This window comes from Spermophilus citellus (assembly GCF_964194105.1).
Source record: "Spermophilus citellus genome assembly, chromosome: 6".
Classification (NCBI taxonomy): Eukaryota; Metazoa; Chordata; class Mammalia; order Rodentia; family Sciuridae; genus Spermophilus; species Spermophilus citellus.
In genome coordinates this window covers 8,955,607-8,976,760 of record NC_138187.1, presented here as the reverse complement: position 1 = coordinate 8,976,760, position 21,154 = coordinate 8,955,607, and the positions used below count along the sequence as shown (strand labels likewise).

Sequence of the window (21,154 nt, the reverse complement as noted above, 5' to 3'; positions counted from 1 at the left end):
TTTTTGATAACTGGTTAGTGCATAATTCAATTAAACCCACCTTTAGTTTGGCTAAAAGCAGGGAATGGAAACCACTCACCTTAAGACTGGACATTCCTGCCAGCCTCTCCCCAACTCGTACCCATGACCAAGGTTCTAACAGGGGCAGGGCCAGGCAGAGGTGTCAGTGCTAACTGAAGGGTGCTGCCGCATGTGGGGAAGGGAATCCTTCCAGTTGGGAAGTCAGTCTGGGCACATCCATTTGAGAAAGCAGACTTAATCTGAATGAGTCCCTTGGGAGTCTTCATGTGCCCTGGGTTCACCTGCCCAATGTTAAGCTCATACAGCCTCTCCACAAAAAGGGGACAGTCCCTGAGGCACAAGGCTGCTGTGAGCACTTCCTCAGCCATGCCCAGTGCACTGAAAGCCCCGAGACTGCAAGCACCCAAGTGCTCTGACGATGCTAATTGGGAAACCTGGAGCTGTCCACATCAGAAGATGCCATCAGCCAGCCCAGAACCACTCTCACTGCTGCTTACCGTCAGCCACAGCGGACACCTCGTCCTGCAGCGCCAGGATCAGCTTGGCCTCCCGAGTGAGGTACTGGCAGCGGCGCTCCTCATGCTGCAGCACCGTAGCAATGCGCCGGGACAGGGTATGCAGACAGTTGATCACAGAAGGGTCAGCGTTGGCCTGCAGGGGAGAAGCCACACAGATCTAAATGTGCCACAGGTGCAAAGGAAGTAACAGGCCAGGCACAATAGCACTTGCCTGTCCTTCCAGCTCTGGAGGCTGAGGCAGAAGGATCCCAAGTTCAAAGCCAGCCTCAGCAACTCAGCAAGACCCTGTCTCAAAATAAAATAAAAAGGGATGGGGTGTAACTCAGTGGTTAAATGTCTCTGGGTGGGGCTGGGGATGTGGCTCAAGCGGTAGCGCGCTTGCCTGGCATGCGTGCGGCCCGGGTTCGATCCTCAGCACCACATACAAACAAAGATGTTGTTTCTGCCGATAACTAAAAAATAAATATTAAAATTCTCTCTCTTTCTCTCTCTCCCTCTCTCACTCTCTTTAAAAAAAAAAATGTCTCTGGGTTCCATCACCAGTGCCAAGAAAAACAAAAACATGCACAGCCAAAATTTAGACCATGAAAGAAACCTTCTCTACTCCTCTCCTCCAGGTGCCTCTGGAAGCCATGATTGCCAGAAATCTCCTATGCCCCTCCAGAAGCACTGGCTGCCAGCCCCCATTCCCTGCTCCTGGGAGGGCTGCATGATGGCTGCACAGAGGGGGCTCCATACACATTTTACCATGCCAGGATGGTAAGCAAAAGCAGGCTGTGGCTAAGGGCAGATTCCACCCACCCACCTGCTGTGTAACCCTCAGTGGTGGGACAACAAGGGCACCTCCCTCAATGAGGATCAGACACATTAAGCACTCAGACAGAGCCTGCCCTAAGAAAAGCCCTGCAAGTGTCCACACTCAGCACTGTCCTGATGAGTATGCTGGGCACGCCTGGCTATGTTACAACAGGACACATGGTACTCTTCTGTCCTCAAGCATGAGCAGCTCTCCCCAGCTAACAAGAGGACCAGCAGGCCCCAGGCCAAGGCCCCTGCCCAGGGCTCCTTCTGCACCCACAGTGACTAGGTGAAGGGAGGGTGAGGAGGCTCTCAGGAACAGAAGTGGACCCCACCCCCTCTGGAAGCTATCAGGGGCCACAGCTGGCCAGGCAGATGTATCCACCCAGGACCAGGGTGGAGTGCACAGCTGTGAGATCTGTGGAGCAGCTCCAGAGGGCAGATAACTGGGCCAAGCATGACCTGGTGGTTCTGGAGACCAACAGCAATGCTGAGTCAGCCTGGGGAAGTGGAGAGAGGGTGCAGGACTGATTAGAAATCCCTGTTACCAGCAGGCAGGATCAGACCCCTGGGTTCAGAGCTGGGTTCGGGTGTGGGGACCTTACTTAGACATTAGCACTTGGTTCACCTGCAGAATTCTAGACTCCCAGCAGATCCATGTTCACACACAGCCTGCATCCGGGCAGACTCAGAGAGGTAGCACCACCCTCTCTCTCAAGGCCTCTTAACAGTATCCCTGATGTGCAGTGCCAATTTACAGGGCATAGGCCATTACCTCAAAACAAAAACACACTCAGAATCTGTGTAAAAATACACCAGCAAAGCAGGGGGATAGAGAATGATCCTAGACATAAGACACTCCCTTCCATCACCCCAAGAGTTCAACCCTCTGCTGCCAGTGCTGCCAGAGAAGGCACACTGGCCTCCCCACCAGGATCCCTGATGTGCTGACCAGGTGCTGCCCCAGGTGAGGTCCTAGACTGCACTGCGGGCATCTGGTGTCCTGTCTGCTCAGTCTTGAGAGCACCTGAGGCGTATGTGGGCCCAGATGTGCAAGGACACGTGAGAAGCCCTCCACCTGGCACATGGCTGCCTCGGGGCTCTCAGAGTAGTACCCAGCTCACAGCAGTACCACCAACAGGCTTCTCATCCCAAATGTACCCCAGCTCCCCCAGAAAAACTTCCAATTTACAGGAAACAGAGGCAGAGAGCAAGCCTGATGGTCTGCACAGGGAGCCAGCTCCAAATGTGGAACCTATGCTGGACCAAGGGAGGAGCTGGTAGAGACGCTCGCCCGGGCCATAGACCAAATGGAAAGCATGTCTGGCTTGGGAGCCCTAGCATGCCAAGTGCCAGTAGACACAAATGTGAAAAGTAGACACAGTAAAAAGGCACTGTGGCACAAGGTGGGCAGACACATTGTAGAGAGGCCTTCACAAGTGTGTAGGAATGAGCAATCATGAGGTCGGGCCTTTCTGTGAAACACAGGGGGAGGAAACAGATAGAGCCAAGTGCAAAGGCAGCGACTATGGGTTCCGGGACAGGTGCATGAAGCTGTCAGAATGTTAGGAGTGTTTTTAAAACTCCTCAAGGTGAACCAGTGTGCTCCCTGGATCATAAGTCCAAGGCTAGCCTGGGCTCCTCAGGAAGACCTGTCTCAAAATAAAATGACAAGGGCTAGGGATATAGCTCAGTGCTAAAGCACCCTTGGGTTCAGTCCCCAGGACCAAACAATGAATAAAGAAGCCAATCCTTGCCTAGGGGTACATTTCTATTTATTTGTATCCCTTACTTTTTTTTTTTGTACCGGGTTTTAAACCCTGGAGCATTCAACCACAGAGCCACATCCCCATCCCTATTTTTGTATTTCATTGAGAGACAGGTCTCTCTGAGTTGCTTAGCATCTTGAACTCTCGATCCTCCTGCCTCATCCTCTGGAGCCACTGGGATTACAGGTGTGTGCCACCGCTCCTAGCTGAATCCCTTACATTTTGACAGGTTTAATACAAAGGTATTTCCTTAACTAGTGAAAACAAACTCAGAAAGAACTGGTATATGCCTTAAGAAACAATCAGGCTTAGCCACGTGCAGTGGCCACACTTGTGATTCCAGCTACTCAGGAAGCTGAGGCAAGAGGATCACAAGTTCAAAGCCAGCCTCAGCAACTTAGCAAGACCCTGTCTCAAAATAAAAATAGGACGAGAATGGTAGTGCATGCCTGTAATTCCAGCAGCTCCAGAGGTAGGAGGATGGCAAGTTCAAAGCCAGTCTCAGCAACTTAGTGAGGCCCTAAGCAAATCACTGAGACTCTATTGCTAAATAAAATATAAAAAAAGGGCTGGGGATGTCGCTCAATGGTTAAGGGCTCTTGGGTTCAATCCCTGGTACCTAATGAATAAAAATAAAAAGGGCCAGAGGTGTATCTCAGTGTAGAATGCCCTAGGTTCAATACCCAGGAAAAAGGAAAATAAAAAAACAATTAGTTTTAATTTAAGAAGGAAGGAAGGAAGGAAGGAAGGAAGGGAGGGAGGGAGGGAGGGAGGGGAAAAAAAGAAAAATAAAGAGCGCTGGTGAAAATGTGTAGAAGTGGGAACCCTTGTACCTTGCTGGTGAGAACGTAAAATGGTACAGCCGCCACAGCACACAGTTCAGAAGATCTTTAGTCTCAACAAGGACCAGAGGACCCAAACTTTCACTCCCAGATGTGTATCTAAGAGGCATGAAAATATGAACAGGAGCCAGGTGCAGTGGCACACACTTGTAATCCCAGCAGCTTGGGAGGCTGAGACAATTTCAAAGCTAGCCTCAGCAAAAAGCGAGACGATAGGGCTAGCTGAGACTATATAGTTCATGGTAGAGCATTTGCCCAGCACATGTGAAGTACTGGGTTCGATCCTCAGCACCACATAAAAATGAACAAATAAGGGCTGGGGATATAGCTCAGTTGGTAGAGTGCTTGCCTTGCATGTACAAGGCCCTGGGTTCAATCCCCAGCATCACACACACAAAAAAGGAACAAATAAAATAAATGTATGCTGTTCATCTACAACTACAAAAAAAAAAAAATGCAAGGCACTAAGCAACTCAGTGAGACCCCTGTCTCCAAATAAAATACAAAAATAGGGCTGGGGAAATGGCTTAGTGGTCAAGTGACCCTGAGTTCAATCCCTGGTACCAAAAAAAAAAAAAAAAAGGAAAAAGAAAATGTGAACAGGAACACCCCCAGCAGTATCCTTCATTGCAGCCAAACACCCCCACACCCTTTAGTGCCCAGCAATGGGTGAAGTGTGGTACAGGCACAAGTCACTTGTGATGGCCACAAAGAAACATGGCTCACACACCACAGAACCTGCCAAGTGGACCAAGGCCAGAGGCCAGGCCCCAGACGCACGAATCCCTCTGTGCACAATTCAGCAGTGAGTCCACAGAGGCAGACCATAGCCTGCCAACCCTGGACAGAGCAGAGGAGGGGGCAACAGCTGGTAAGGACACAGGGATCTCTCTCTGGAGAGTGAAAGCATATGGATCTGGACAGCGACCAGGAGCAGGCTGAGTGGCAGATAAGAATTCAGTGCCTCTGATACCACTAACCTGGACCCTTAGAAATGGTAAATATTCTCCTTTGTATTGGGAAAAAAGAGGACCACACAACAAGGCAGACTCTGCCTGCATGCCAGGGAAGGCGAGCGCAGTGCCCACCACAGTCTGAGCAGTCATGACACTCACCCGAAATGGGCTGCTTCCTGTTCTACCCTCCTCCCCACCCAGGTTGCCTACACCAACACTCACCCTCAGGGCGAACACCACATTAAAAAGAATCATGGTAGGAGCTTCCCTCTTCGGGGATGGATCTGTTTTGGAGACCTACAAAAGAGGCATGATTGCAATAAATTGAGAGCCATGCATAGGAAAGACCCCAGAGACTAGCAGAAGAGGAAAACAGCTCCCAGGTCTTTGAGAAGTGACTGATGCCTTCCTTTCTGAGGAGCACCTGCTGCACAAACAGCTGTGACAAGAGTGGGGCGGTCAACAGAAGGAAGCAGAGTGACAGGATGCAGAGGGACCTGGGAAGTAGGGGGCCCAGACCTTCTCTGATCCTGAACTCAGACTTTCCCACTTCCATTCCACTGCCAGCCCCAGGGTCCACCTGACCTTCCCAGCTGCTTCTGCCAGGCATGACAAGTACTCAGGCCCATTTAGGGACAGGACAATGCTCAGGACCAGCAGAGGCCTGAACAGGCTCAGAGGAGACACGGCAGCTGGCCTCATACCAGAGCCCAGTCCTCATCTCTGTTCCCAGCTCTGTATCCACAAATGCAGAAGCACTCCTAGGGCATGAAGGAACTCTGCAAAGCCAACCACAAGTGACACCACAAGGGGGAGCCAAAGCCCCAGACTCCCTGCCAGTCACTCCCACAGGCTGGCTGCCAACTCTCCCACCCGCCACCCACAGGCAGTTCCTGGGTTCAACCTCCAGGACCATCAAAAACAAAAAAAGAAAAAAATAAATAAATGCTTGCACCATTTTTAGAAAGCTCAGGGGGTGGCAGATGCTAGTCAAATTACTCTCTTGGATTCCCTAGAAACAGGTAACCTGTAAACAAAGAAAGCCAGCCATGTCCACAAAGACCCAGAGTGCGAACAGCAGAAGCTGACCACGGAGGGGAGCTGGGGGCCGAGTGCAATGCTCTGGGCTTGATGCCAGCATGGGGCAGTGGAGACAGTGGCAGAGACAGAAGCACCAGGGTGCCTTGTGCCTGCTAGCCAAGCACAGACCACTGGCAAGGGCTCCTCACTTCTCTGCTGGACCCCCAGGGTCTACAGAGGTGCACACTCACGGCAAGTGCCTGATCAGGTCTGCTGCCTAACAGTCACCCTCACTAGAGCCAGTGTCAGCACCATTCTGGGCCTCATGAGCCCAGGATGGGCCAGGCCTACCTAGGGAGAGCCCTACCTGCCTGACAAGGATCACAACTGACCAGGGAGGGACATACCTGCCCCAGAGCATGCTGCAGCAGTGTCGGGTGCCCAACAAACCGCACATTATCTATCTTCAGTTCAAATTTTTGGCCACACATTTCAGATTTGGTTGCCAAAATTGTTGCCAAAATAACATCTGAAAACCTTAAAGATGAAAAAAGGTAAAACAGAAAATAAGGTTAACCAAGGATCATGACACCATGCCCTATACCTCCAGAGGGGAGGTCTCTGTGAATGGCAGTCATGTGAGCTGCTCTGCCCCAGTGGCTTTCTTGTAGCAATCCCGAGATTAGGGAGGCAAAATCACCAAAATCACAGATAAAAGGCATGAGAAGCAGAGGTTGGAGGCACATGCTATCATCTCTACATGCTCTATGAAATTAGGAGAGGAACAGCTGCAGTCTGCATTTAAGAGGAGGATCAGCTGGAGCTGGCACTGTCCTAAGGAACAGTTCAATAAGCCTCACAGGAATAGGGGACCCTCCCAGCAGCCACTGGGCTTGCTGGCCTGCACCCTTGACACGGAGCAGGAACTGTGCTTTGTGGTGCAACTTCTCTGATCCTGAACTCAGACTTTCCCACTTCCATTCGGGAAGGACAGTGCAAACCCATCCTGTCACGGGAGCACCGGGATGCCACAGGGAGGTGGGAACAGCCAGGGCATGGGAGCTTAGCCATTGCAAGGCACACCTATACCCTTGTCTCCCTTCTGGCAAACTGGCCCCTTCTGCCTGGGGACTTGGATAAGGGAGATGGTCTGCAGGGAGGGGCACCTGGGGTGCATCATTGCCGCTTATCTCAGAGCCCAGGGCCTGGCCTCTGCTCTGGAATGGGTGTGCTAGACCATTGCTCCCACTGCACCCAAGAGTAGAGAGCACCTGCACTCTTCTACACGCCAAGGAAAGCACTTCTAACGTCCAAGAAAGAGGGCATGGTGTCTCAGGGAAGGCTTCTCCTGCTGCCCAAGAACATGTTCTGCCCCTGGGCAAGGACCCCACAGTCCTGACAGGCTACTGGACAGATTTGCAGTGTGTACCTCGTCATGCCCTCCCAGAGTGGGGACCATCGTTGTAAGCCCTCTGTTAGAAATGAAAAATGAAGGCCAGCTTCCAACAGTGATTGTAGCCCCTCTCTGAAAGAGCAGATGGCTCCAGATAAAGATCTGGGGGCCATGGATTCCAGGAGACCCTGACCAAGGGCCTTGCTGTGGCCAACTGACCCAGGATGACATGCAAGACAAGTACCTGTGAGTTCTCCCAGTCTCCTGGGCCAGGGGCATTCCACTGCCAAGCCAAAGGGCTCATGATGTTTCCAGCCTTCCCTCCAGAACTGGCAAGACCCTGTGGCAGTCCTGGGTCACCCTGAGCACACCAACACAGAACATGGGCCAGAGGGGCTATATCGAGGTTCCCAGACTCATCTTGTTAGAAACATCTGGGGCCCAGACGTGGTGACGCACACTGTAATCCCAGTGGCTGAGGCTGAGGCAGAAGGTTCATGAGTTCAAAACCAGCCTAAGCAACTTAGGAAGACCCTGTCTCTTGGATGTGGCTCAGTGGTTAAGCACCCCTGGGTTTAATCCCAAGTTCAATAAAAGGAAAAAGAAAAGGAAGGAAGGAAGGAAGGAAGGAAGGAAGGAAGGAAGGAAGGAAGGAAGGAAGGAAAAAGAAGAGAAGAGAAAAGAAAAGAAACGCCCTGGGACATGCAGGACCCACACTGGCATGCTTGGTCTCTGCTTCATTGAAACATTATTCTCTGGAGCAACTAAAGCAGACACAGCAGAGGCATGTCTCAAACCAGAGGCATCACAGGTTTTCCTTAAAGACTCACTCTGCCCTGTAGCTCCTGTCTGAGGGACAGTGATGTGGAAGGCAGTTCAGAGGATGAAATCCCTACACCGCTCCTGCTTGAGTAGCTGACCCAGTGTCAGCACATCATGTCCCATCTGAACAAACACCCTCCACTGGGTGGTAACCCAGGGACTAGGGACTAGCAGACAGAAAAGCAACCCCTGCCACTCCAGAAAGCTCACTTCTTCCTGCAATAGCCTAAAATCTCCACTAAAAGTTGTTGCTCTGTTATTAAGAGCTACAGGCACACAGCCTGGGCCCTAGCCCTCAGGTACCAGTCCAGGGACGCAAGCTACATGGCTGAGTGATGATGGGTCCTGGGATCCTCAGACAAACAGGAGTAGTTCAGCTCATGTCTATAAAACCCAAATCCCAAGTGCCCTGCAAGAGCCAAATCTGCAAGAGCCAAATCCTGGCTGCTAGGGTCCACAGAGAGTGCCAACTGGAAAGTCCTGTGAAGCCTAAGTTAAAAGTCACACTGCCCTAAGTGGCTGTCTGGGGAGACCCCTCAGGTGGCCCACAGGATGACAGCTGGCCACTCTGCTCATCTCAGCAAGTTTGCCCCCCACAGAAACCCACTTGCTACAGCTTAGCACCCATGTAGATGAGAATCTGTGTGGCTTCATACCTCAGATGGGGCCTGGTGCAAGGAGCACAGACACAGCAGTGTAATGAGATTGGGGGACAACTCACAGTTGCCACAAGCAAGTGGCAACAATTGCTTGTTGCTTCCAAAAGTTACAAAATTCTTGCCTGTAAAAGCTGGTAAATGTAATACATTAAAACTATTGTTAGGGGCTGGGGACATAGCTCAGTTCATAGAGTGCTTGCCTTGCATTCACAAGGACCTAGTTTCAATTCCCAGCACCACCCAACAAAAAAATAAATAAAAATTGTTACAAAAACTAAGGACCTCTGGACTAACTTAGAAACCCAAGAAAAGCAGGCTTAGGAAGCTCTACCAGCCCAGCCAGATGACAAGCCAGATTTTCTCTCCTTGCCAGACATTCTGGAGAAGGGCTTGCTCTCTGACTGGGCTAGAAAGGAGCAGGCAGCCTGGAAGGGATCTCAGCTCTGCTCCCTGCCTCCCTGCTGGGAGTTCACAGACACTAGAGTACCTCCAAGGCACAGGAGGGATGCACTGTCAGGGGCACAGGGCCGTCCCATCTCATCCCTGCCCTCCAGCAGTAATTCAGGATCACTCCCAGGAACGTCTTTGCCTCTGTGGGGCTCAGCCAATAACATTGAAACCCAAGCATCACACCTGACACCCAGACTTTGGTAGAGACACTATTAAGGGCCCTGAAAACCACAGACTAGAAGCCACAGCCACAGGTCTCAGTGTGGCAATGGGCAGGGAGGTGAGAAACCCCACTCCTGCTCACCCACCACCTCCACAGGACTACTGGCTCCTCCTTGAGGGAGGAAGAGGTTTGAAGGCACACCTGGTCCCAAAAGACTCTCTGGTGCCACAACCATGCCTTGGCCTCTCAGACAATGTTAAAGAGCTAAATAACTCTGGGTGGAGAAAGGGCAGGGATAGTGGGGAAGCCTGGGCTCTTTTGGGAGGGCAAGCTAGGGCCTGTGTGCCTCGTTAGTGATTTTTTTCAATGTTGAGTGAAAACAGGAATGAAGCACAATTACAAGAAGAGAGGGCAGCCAGAATCAAGACAGAAAGATGGTGGAGAGGTCTCGGTCTTACCCTGCAACCAACTGCTCATCGGTTGGAGGACATGGCTCGCTGAAATGGGAACAGGACCATCAAGACCAAACAAAAGCACTGCTTTACAAAACCATGAAAAGTTACAAGATTATTTTTACAAAAACAGTATTAAAGTCTAGTAGAAGCACCACCATAAGCATTAACTGCTAATGTCAAGACCAGGCAGCTTACCAGACAAGAAAGGGGACACAGGCACTCCTACTTACCCCAGGGCATTCTCCCTGAAGTTCAAACTCTTACACATGTGCGCAGGCTGTGGGGAACAGGAGTCTCTTCCTTTCTTTCTTTTTTTTTCTTTCTGTGTGTGTACAGTACTGGGGATTGAACCTAGGGGCACCCTACCACTGAGCTACACACCCAGCCACTTTTATGTTAACTTTGAGGCAGGGTCTTGCTAAGGTGCCCAGCCTGGCCTTGTATTTGCAGCCCTCCTGCCTCAGCTTCCCGAGCAGCTGGGTCACAGGTACCCACTGCACCAGGCAAGAGTCACTAGCCTTTTTTTTTTTTTTTTTTTTTTTGTGGTGCTGGGGGTTAAACCTAGGGCCTTATGCCTGCTGGGCAAGTACTTTACCAACTGAGCTACATCCCCAGCCTAAGAGTTGCTTTTTAAAAAGAAGCTCAACACTGGGAAACGTATATCAGACACCAGGGCCATAAGAATTAGCCAGACACCTGGGCACAGTATCTCATCTTTCCAAAAATGGACTTCTCCTCTGTATGACAAGAAATTATCTGTAGAGGACAAAATGGAATCACCTAGGTAAAGCCTTCTGAAAACTGAAGTACTAGGTGAAGTCAGCTCCCTGATCTTCCACCTAGAGAGCCAGCTGGGTATGCTAGGTTCATTTGTGCAGAAAATATCTGGAGCTTCTGCACTACCCAATCTGAGCTTTCTAGAAAGAGTTTAAGAATTTATGTTCCTGGACAGAGATTTTTATTCTGGGGCATGCTGTTTTCCAAGTATCCTAAAGACAGAAGACACTCACACCTGGGAGTGGAAGGGCACCATGCCCACAGTGCTCCCTGCCACTCACTACACTGCCAGAGACCCACCCAAGAAACACAACAGTGAAGCCACACCTTAGCTCATTGGGCTGTGCAGTGCAAGAGGTTACGATACCTTCCGAAGGCTGACCAGAAAACCAGAATCCTACCAGATCCAGTCTGACTCAGATGGACCTCCTGCAACCAGACAGGTCGCAATGCTACCTATACCTCCAAAGGCACAGCAGCAAGCACACAGGGCTTCGGGTGTGGGCAAGGTTCCACTTCCTGACAAAGGCAGGATGCTCCCATGCCATCCAGACCGGTGGGGGAGAGCAGGGCCCAGCCACCTGCAGGAAACTTACAGAAGACAGACAAAGGCTCAACCTAAGGAAGGTGCCCAAGTGTGCAAAGTTGGAATGATACTTGGAGCCTGAACTTGTCCCCAGCAGGTGCTCTTTACTGTGAAACAAGTAGCCAGAACGGGGAGAACGTGGCCCTCTTCTAGCACCTCAGCACACTGTGGGGCAAAGCCACCAAGAGCCACCAAAAGCCTGGTGGAGCTTCAGGTGTGCCTGAGGTGAAAGCAGGTATACCACAGGCCAGAGAGTACTGGAACTGGGTTACCTGGTGACAGCCCAACGGCACCCAAGGCTGGACTCGCTGCTGTGGGGCCAGGCCCAAGGAGGGCAGAAGTACCAGCTGACTGCACCCCACCGAAGGCACCCGTGAGCTACAGGCACTGATGGAAGCCCACCACAGCTCTGGGGGGGGGGGTGGTTCTTCTGGACAGTGTCTAAAGCACAGCTTCCAGGAAAATTTCACACCAAGAGGCCCAGTCTCCTCCAAGTCCCTGACTCCCCAGGAGGGAGTGGCCAGAGTGCTGCCCGTAATCTCAGAGGGCCAGAAGACACCACCTCAGGAGGGGACCTGCCCATACCAGGCTAGTGGCTTCCTCAACCAGTGTGGGGCCCCAGGGGACACAGCAGCATGAGCACCCCAGCCTGAAACCCAGTCCACAGGAACACTGCCACTTTTATGACCTTTAACTGCAAGTCTCAAGACACAGGATGGTCCCCATTTTCTTCAGTTCCCACTGAATTCCAGAAGAGGGTTTTAAACAAAGGAGTAATAGTTAACTCCTACCCCTGAAGCCCATCCTGATGGTACACCTGAAAAACCAGCACCTGAAACAACACCAGTGCTTCTGAGGAGCTGGAGTTTTTACTCTATTCAATTTCAGCAAATCTCCATTTAATGGCTGTGCTGGTCATGCTGTGATGGTGAGCAGCACTTTCTGTACCCTCACCCCCCTAAGGCCACGATCTGGCAAACTGACAAGCAGGAGCATTCCAGAGTCCCAGAGAGAAAAGCAACTCCAAGTGACAGTTGACAAGGACAGCGGGTGGATTTGTGGAACTGCTACGCCACCTCAGGAAGCTGCTGAGCTATGACAGGAAGGAAGAGCAGGGGCCTGGCAGGTTCTGGAGGAGACCAAGCAGCAGGGACTGGGTGCCCAAAGGACTCACCTTAATGCTGAGAACAGGAGGTCAGCAGACCTGCATGTGCTACATCACCAAGCAAAGCCCTTCCTTTTTCTCTCTGGTAGTACTGGGGATGGAACCCCAGGTCTTAAGTGCACTAGGCAAGACCCAACCACTGAGCTACAGCCCTAGACCTAAATGAAGCAATTCTTAAACTAATAAAGAATCTTCTGAAAAGAAGCATTCCGCTCCAGGGGTTTCCCTCTTCACTATGTTAAACACTGAATGAACTCCCTAGAAATCATCTTTATGGTTATTATAAGTCTCTGAAAATTAACTGCAGGAATTAGGTGTACCATCTTCTGAGGAAATCCCTCCACCCAGACTGTTCCAAGATCTCTGCACCTTCAAACCAACCCTTGTGCTCAGTGAAGTTTGTGAGGAGAACATGGAAGAAGTGTGCACAAGAAGCACCTATTGAGTGTGTAGGAGCGAGAGCTTCCCATGTGCTTGTAACACCTGAGTTTGTTCCAGGCCATCACCTTAAAGAGCAGGACAACCACAGGCCTCCACATGAAGGCTCCCTAGAGAGCCCACAGTCCACTACTCAGCAGCCCCAGCTGGCCAGTCCCTCTTCCAAAGCTCACGCTCAGGTCATGTTATAGGCCCCCACACCCTCATGGAGGGTGAAAGACTCTCGGAACTGACCTCACCATGCCAGTGTGTGGCACTGTCAGAGAACCAGAGGGAGACCGCACAAGGTCTCGGAGGCCCAGCCCTGCACCCCACACAGGCGTGTCTGTGTCTAGGGAGCTCAGGGTAGATACTTTACAACCCTGCCTCCTGCACCTGGGAGCTTCATTTTAACTTTTAAAATGAACATGAGAAGGCAGAAGTGGTCATTTATGAAGTTTCTACCCTAATAATGCCTCTCAGAAAGAGCAGCAAAGCAAACTTGGGAAGGAGCAGGACCCACCTTTCTGTGACCCTAAAGAAGTATTGAGGGTCAGGCCAGCCCCAGGTCCAGACCAAGAGGGACCTGGCTGGCTGTGCTGTACCTGAGTGCCTAGATCTGAACTCAGGCAAGTACTGGAGGAACCAGGTGTGCGGACAGCAAAGGGGTCTGCTTTCCTCTAATAGGAGACAAACATCCTTCACAGACACAGCCCCACCCATTCTCAGACCTACTTTACCAGCCACACAGCCCATGACTGGAGCAGGTGCCCAGAGTACCCAGCAAGCCAAAAAGACGGGCAAAGTAACCATCAGCTCTGCCCTATCTGGAAGCAACCACCAAGCAGAGAGGATACCAGACTTCTCAGGGGCCAACATATGCATCAGAGGGAGGGCAGGGCTCTGCCCATGCCTAGGAGCAGGACTCCATTCTTGCCCTCAGCACCTTACCTGGAGTCACCGTCCTGGTCATCAGCATGGTCACTCGCGTTGTTAACAGCATATCTGCTACGAGGCTTATCTGAGTGAGCAAAAAAGGGAGAATGGCTAAGAAAGCAGAATCTTACCACACTTGACTGTGGATTCCCTAAGATCTACGGTTTCCAAAACACAGTGCATCCATGCAACGGAACAGCATGCAGTCACGCAAAGGAATAAGCATATGTGAATCTTGCAAACATTATGCTGAATGAAATAATCCAGATACAGAAGGATGAATATTGTAATTGCACAGAATACTGAGAATAAGTAAATCCAGAGAGACAGAGCAGAGGTCAGCAGGGGCTGGGAGCAGGAGGCAGTGAGTCACTGCTCAATGATTACTGTTTCCATGTAGAGGCTGACAAAGTTTTAGAAACAGAAAACAGGAGAAGGTACACAATATAACAAATGTAATTAATGCCACTGAATTATACACTTAAAAATGGTTAAGGTTGAGCTGGGGCTGTAGCTCAGTGGTATAGCACTTGTCTCACATGTGTGAAGCACTGGGTTTGATTCTCAGCACCACATATAAATAAGTGAATAAAATAAAGGTCCAGGGGCTGGGGATGTGGCTCAAGCGGTAGCGCGCTCGCCTGGCATGCGTGCGGCCCGGGTTCGATCCTCAGCACCACATACAAACAAAGATGTTGTGTCCACCGAAAACTAAAAAATAAATATTAAAAAAAAATTCTCTCTGTCTCTCTCTCTCACTCTTTCTTTAAAAAAATAAATAAATAAAGGTCCATCAACAACTAAAAAAAAAAAAAAACATAAAATAAAATAAATGGCTGAAGTGGCAAATTTCATGTTTTATATATATTATACCATAAATATTTTTTCAGAAAAAAAATGATGGTTTCCAAGAAATTATAACAATATGGGGAGATATTTTTGCTATGATGTTAATTCTTTTTTTTTTTCGGGGGTGGGGGGCTACTGGGAATTGACCCAGGGTGCTTTACCATTGAGCCACATCCCCAGCCCTTTTCTTTTGACACAGAGTCTGCTAAGTTGCTGAGGCTGGCCTCCAACTTGCAATCCTCCTGCCTCAGCTTCCTAAAGCACTGGGGATAGCCTATGTTCCCACCACACCCAGCTATATGTTAACTTTATAAGAAGTACGAATACATTGCATATGTGTGTACATATGCACACTCTCAGTACAAGATGGCAATTGTGTTGGAAAAAAAAACAAAAGAATTTTTAAACTACATTCAACAACCTTCATATTCACAAACAATAATACTTTACTAGAATAATACAATTTAAACATAGTAACAAGCAGAAGAGGAAAGATGTTAGGACAGAGGCTATAGCAGGCACACCCTTTTCTGGAAGATAAATATGAAGATGCCTTTTCTTCCCAGTTAATCAACAGGCTAATGGCCACCTGCAGAGGCCAGGCCTGGCACACACCTGCCAGTCCAGCTACTCAAGAAGCAGAGGCTGGAGGATCTCAAGTTCAACACCAGCCTGGCAAACTCAGGCTCTGTCTCAAAATAAAAACAAATGGGGGCAGTGGGGAGGCAGCTCATGACAGAGCACTTGGTTCAATCCCAAGCACTGAAAATAAATAAATAAATAAACAAACAAATAAATAAATAAAGCTTGGGAGTAGGGCCTAACACAGTCAATGCTTTCAGTGAAAAGTTTTCAGTGGAAAAAAAAAATGACCAGGACAACAGTGAAAAGGAAAAACAACACATGACAAACCCTGAGAGTATAATATAGCGGAAAGTTACTGAAAGAAGCTAATCAGCCAGGCACAGTAGCTACGCCTGTGGTCCCAGCAACTCGGGAGGCTGAAGCAGGAGGATTGCAAGCGGGAGGCCAACCTCAGCAACTTAGTGAAGCTATAAGTAACTTAGTGAGTCCCTGTCTCAAAACAAAAAATAAAAAGTGCTGGGATACAGCTCAGTGGTGGAGCCTTTGTGTGAGGCCCTGGGTTCAATCCCCACTACCACACAAAATAAACAAACAATAAAAGACAATAAACGTCCAAGGAAAACTCGGCAGACTTTTTTTTTTTAAGTTCTTTTTGTAACTGTAGATAGACAGGATAGACAGCATGCCTTTATTTTATTTGTTTATCTTTATTTGGTGCTAAGGCTCACACGCTAGGCAAAGTCTCCACCACTGAGCTAAAGTCCCACCCCTCAAAAGACTTTGATTAACAATCTGAGTGAGCAGCAGTCCTTAAGCATAACAAAACTTAGATTAGACTGAAAACCTGACTTTATAAAATCAACACTCTGTCAGAAGAGGAAAGATGTTAGGACAGAGGCTACAGCAGGCACACCCTTTTCTGGAAGATAAATATGAAGATGCCTTTTCTTCCCAGTTAATCAACAGGCTAATGGCCACCTGCAGAGGTCAGGCCTGGCACACACCTGCCAGTCCAACTACTCAGGAAGCAGAGGCTGGAGGATCTCAAGTTCAACACAGAAGCAAACTGCATACATATTTACAGCTTTGTCACAAAAGCCTACTTTTATTTTAAATATGTAAAAGCTCCTTCAATTTTCTACAATTTGAAAAAAAAATCAAAATCAAACAATTCCAAGAGAAAATGAGGCAAAGGGTACAAACAGTTCATTCACTGGAAAGGAAATGTAAATGGCTCTGAAAACAGAAAACACATTCACTCTATCAGATTCAATTCTTTACCTATTAGATCAACAAGAATTGAAAACTTAGTGTATTAAAACTAAATTGTGGCTGGGCGCAGTGGCACATGCCTGTAATTCCAGCGGTTCTGGAGGCTGAGACAGGAGGATCAAGAGTTCAAAGCCAGGGCTGGGGATGTGGCTCAAGCGGTAGCGCGCTCGCCTGGCATGCGTGCGGCCCGGGTTCGATCCTCAGCACCACATACCAACAAAGATGTTGTGTCCGCGGAGAACTAAAAAATAAATATTAAAAAAATTCTCTCTCTCTCTCTCTCTCCTCTCTCACTCTCTCTTTAAAAAAAAAAAAAAAAAAGAGTTCAAAGCCAGCCTCAGCAACTTAGCAAGGCACTAAGCAACTCAGTGAGATCCTGTCTCTAAATAAAATACAAAATAGGGCTGGGGATGTGGTTCAGTGTGCCCCTGAGTTCAATTCCCAGTACCAAAAAAAAAAAAAAAAACACCTAAATGTGGGGGCTGGGGTTGTAGCTCAGTGGTAGAGAGCTTACCTAATGTGTGAGACACTGAGTTTGATTCTCAGCACTGCATATAAATAAAGGTCCATCGACAACTCAAAAAAAAAAAAAAATCCACATGTGCCAGGTGCAATGGCACACATCTGTAAATCCTAGCAATTTGGGAGGCTGAGGAAGGAGGACCTCAAGTTGGAGGCTAGCCTCAGCAACTTAATGAGACCCTAACTCAAGTTAAAAAATAAAAGGGTGGGAGGGATGTGGCTTAGCGGTTAAGCGTCCCTGGGTTCAATCCCCATTACCAAATAAATAAACTCACTCTCCCTTAGGCTACTTCTGGAACTGGCTGCTACAGATATTCTACAAAATGATACATACAAAGAACTTGTGTAGTGTGTATCAGCGAAAGACTGAAAACGAAAACGGCCCTGAGCAGAGGACCAGAGTAAATAGTCAGAACATTCACCGGGCGGAACTGGCTCGGCCTTGTAAAGGCGAGGCCGCGCCAAGGGTCGTCCAGGGTGGAGCTCCGGGGCACTGTGACAGCGGGGCGGGACATGTGTGTCCAGAGTGCTTGCACTTGTGCTTAGACAGGGCAGCGGGCCCGCGCTCGCCCTCACGCAGACAGTCGGGAAAGGCACTGCAACAGCAGTTGCCTCCGCGAGGGACCCTGGAGGCCCGGGTGCGTCCTCCACCGTGTGTGGTTTTAAGGCTCGGTCCACTCTGGCCGGCTGAGCAGCGCGCCACACCTCGGCGCCGGGCGGGGCCCCGGGGCTCGGTTCCGAAGAGACTGAGCCCGGGCCCCGGCGCGCCCGGCCACCGCCGCCGCAGGAAGAGGCCGTCCGCGGGCAGGGGCAGCAGCGACGGGCCGTGCGGGCGCCGGGGTCCCTGCGGCCGGCCCACTTACTTGTCTGCGCCGCGGGGTGCTCCCGGCTTCTCTGGAAGGGATACCTGAAGAGCAGCTTATTGCCCCTGCTGCCCGAGCTCACCAGAATCACGCTGATGGGGCTGGTGTTGTCCCCCATGCTGCCTGGGGCGGGGCGGCCCGACAGGACGCGCGGCCAGGACACGCCCCGCGCCCACCGCCGCCGTCCCCGCGCCGCGCTCGCGAGACTTCCACCAAGTCCCGCGCGGGCGGCCGTGTGCGCAGGCGCGAGTGCCCTGGGGCGGCCGGCGGCCCTGACAGGCGTTTGAGCTGGTGCCCGCGGCGCCGGTTTCTGCGATGTCAAAGTAGCCCACAGCGGGGGCGGGGGGCGCGATGGCCTAATCCTAGCGACTCAGGAGGATGGCAGGTTTGAGGCCAGCCTGGGCGATTTAGCGAGGCCCTGCCTAAAAAAAAAAAAAAAAAAAAATTAAAGGGCTGGGAATGTAGCTCAGTGGAATAGCGCCCCTGGTTCAGCCCCCAGACCGCGAAGAAAACTAACGCATCTCTTTGGCAGAAAGAGAAATTACCCAGGAACAGTAGTGAACACCTGTAGCCCCAGCTCCTGGGGAGACCCACGCGGGACTGCTGGAGTCCGGGAGTTTGGGTCCAGTCTGGGCAGCATATCCAAACCCTGTCTCAAAAAATAACAATAAGCAGCCAGGGCGGTGGCACACACCTGTAATCCCAGTGGCTTGGGAGGCTGAGGCAGGAGGATCATGAGTTCAAAGCCAGCCTCAACAAAAGCGAGGCACTAAGCAACTCAGTAAGACCCTATCTCTAAATAAAATACAAAATTGGGATGGGGATGGTGGTTCAGTAGTTGAGCACTCCTAAGTTCAATCCCCGTACCAAAAAATGCATTTTTAGTTTTTTTCTGAAATTTACAAAAAGGAAAATAGTGTCTTTCTTTGGTTATCACTGAGAGAGAAAATGGTACCAGCTGGTTATTTGCCACTGGCGAGCACTGCCTTCTTTTTCTTGGGGGTTTTGTCCTCTGATGGTGTGAATGAGTTCTTAGCACAGCCTTATCCTATCTCAGGTCTTGGTGTAAAAGGAGGCCTGAGGTTCTCCCACGGTTGTCCCCAAAGTCCCTGGAATGGAAAGGAGGGTGCAGGAGCAGGAGGCCTGTGCCTGGGATGATGGCCAGTTGTGGTCATAGGGGCTTTTTGCCATGTGGTAAGACTATGGCTCAGGGCTCCCTCCTCTGATTTCCCTGGTGGTGCTGCTCATTGGACAGACCCTTGGGGCTCCAGCCCAGCAATCTCTGGACTAGGGAGAGGGCCAGACATAGAGGAGGCCATCATTCCCCCAGTTATCCTCTCAGGGCCTACTTCCTGCCTCAACCTTCACAGCACTGTGGATGGTTTACTTCAGACTAGTAAATGGCAAAGATACTGGCATTGGTGCCAAATGCAAGAAGATCATGAGCTCCCATCCCACAGAAGTCTAGAGTGCACCCTCCCAGGCTGCCTCCCAGGGCTCAGTACAGGACCCATGGTGCTTGTTGGAGGGTGCCAGCACCTCCCTGGCAGCCTCGCCAGCCCCACGCTCATGTACCTCATCAGCTGTTAGAGACGTCATGAGAAACTAATGTGACTCCATTTTTGAGAAACCAGCCTCTACCTCAGAGCAAAGCTTGTCCAAGGAAGGTGGCTTGACCCTTGTCCTTGGAAAAACCCACAGAGCACTCCTAAGCACATACCCACCCTGCTGAGTTGTCTGTAAATAACAGGAGAGGTCTGAGGCGTCAGGCGTCCCTGACTCAGGCTAGTGAGGACCCATAGCAACCCCCTAGCAACCTCCAATCAGCATGAGACAGGGAAAATACCTGGGATGCCAGATGACCCCCAAGTAGTTTATGGTGGTTGATAACATGTTGGGAAACCATGTAGTTTAGCATGTACACCCCTTGTGGCCTAAACCAATCAGTTCAAAGGAATTCCCCTCTTGTACTAACCAATCACCCCTACCAAACTTGTTCCCGCCAGTGAATGTGCTAGTCAATGTTAAGAGTTGTTGTTTGACTTTCCCGAGGTATGGAATGATTTGCTGTGTGATGTTGTGACACATAGAGTATCCCCAAAAACCTATAAATCCTCACTGAACAAAGGACTGGGACTCAATCCCTGGGACTGCTGCGTCCGGAACGGTTGTGAGTCCAGGCTCGAGCTTGCAATAAAGACTCTTGTGTGATTGCATCGGATTCGGCTCCTGGAGGTCTATTGGGGTCCCATGAATCTGGCATAACAGTCACAGCTCAAGGCTGGGGATGTGGCTCAAGCGGTAGCGCGCTTGCCTGGCATGCGTGCGGCCTGGGGTTCGATCCTCAGCACCGCATACAAACAAAGATGTTGTGTCCGCCAAATACTAAAAAATAAATATTAAAAAAAATTCTCTCTCTCTCTCTCTCTCTCTCTCTCTCTCTCACTCTCTCTTAAAAAAAAAAAAAAAAAAAAAAAAAACAGGGCTGGGGATGTGGCTGAAGCGGTAGCGCGCTCGCCTGGCATGCGTGTGGCCCGGGTTCGATCCTCAGCACCACATACAAACGAAGATGTTGTGTCCGCCAAATACTAAAAAATAAATATTAAAATTCTCTCTCTCCCTCTCTCTCACTCTTTAAAAAAAAAAACAGTCACAGCTCAGGACAGTGCCCTGGCTTGAGGGGCAGGGACCCCCAATTTGGACTGTAGCTCCTCTACCAGCAAAGGTTTGGAGTAAATGATTTTGAAATGCAGTCCTTACTCTAAGCTCTCACATTGTTTCCTGGATAAGAAACTGCAGGGCCGGTCTCTGCGTGCAGTAGGGTACACCCTCAGAGTCTTCTCTGCTAAGGACAGACACCTCTAGAAGTCTTCCTTATTTTAAATTTAAATAGTTTTGATAACCTGCTTCAATGAAAGAAACCAGAAAGAAGTGGACTTTTGGAAACTGAAACCCCCAACCTTCCTCCTAGCCTGGGTACCCCTGGGGTGGGGTAGGAGGCCACTTAGAAGCTGGGCCTTATCAGTCTTTACACTTGGGTTGCCAGAGGGATAGGTGGGGCAGACAGGCATATCTGCTACAGTCTTTTCCACTGTGGTGTTCCTACCCCACCAGAGAAGAGCTCAACAGTGGCAAGAATAATGTTAAATTCTGTACCATGTCCTGAGCTCCTGCAGTGACAGATGGCCCTTCCTAATGCTGACTATAACCCCCAACATGAAGGTTAAAACAGTGGAGCTGGGCTCAGGGTCCCCGGGTTGCATTCTCAGACACTAGTCTAGAGATCTCCATCCTGGGCTTTGACTGAGTGGTCAAA

General features: G+C 50.1%; 1 protein-coding gene across 6 annotated transcripts in view; it reads right to left on the bottom strand.

Annotated features, from left to right (window-relative positions):
- The window catches only part of NPRL3 (NPR3 like, GATOR1 complex subunit), a 35,327-nt gene extending 17,282 nt beyond the window's left edge, over positions 1–18,045 (bottom strand). For 2 of the 6 annotated variants that reach the window (XM_081298544.1, XM_081298546.1), the window contains exons 1-6: positions 17,839–18,045; positions 13,763–13,832; positions 9,870–9,908; positions 6,332–6,461; positions 5,127–5,201; positions 519–672 (exon numbers count right to left, since the gene is read on the bottom strand). In XM_081298544.1, coding sequence (XP_081154670.1) covers positions 519–672; positions 5,127–5,201; positions 6,332–6,461; positions 9,870–9,908; positions 13,763–13,832; positions 17,839–17,956 — 586 coding nt within the window. In that variant the 5' untranslated portion in view covers positions 17,957–18,045. Of the gene's footprint in view, positions 1–518; positions 673–5,126; positions 5,202–6,331; positions 6,462–9,869; positions 9,909–13,762; positions 13,833–17,838 lie in introns of those variants that run through there. The other 4 variants (XM_081298545.1, XM_081298547.1, XM_081298549.1 and 1 more) reach the window with 3 other exon arrangements.
- Positions 18,046–21,154: the final 3,109 nt, after the last annotated feature.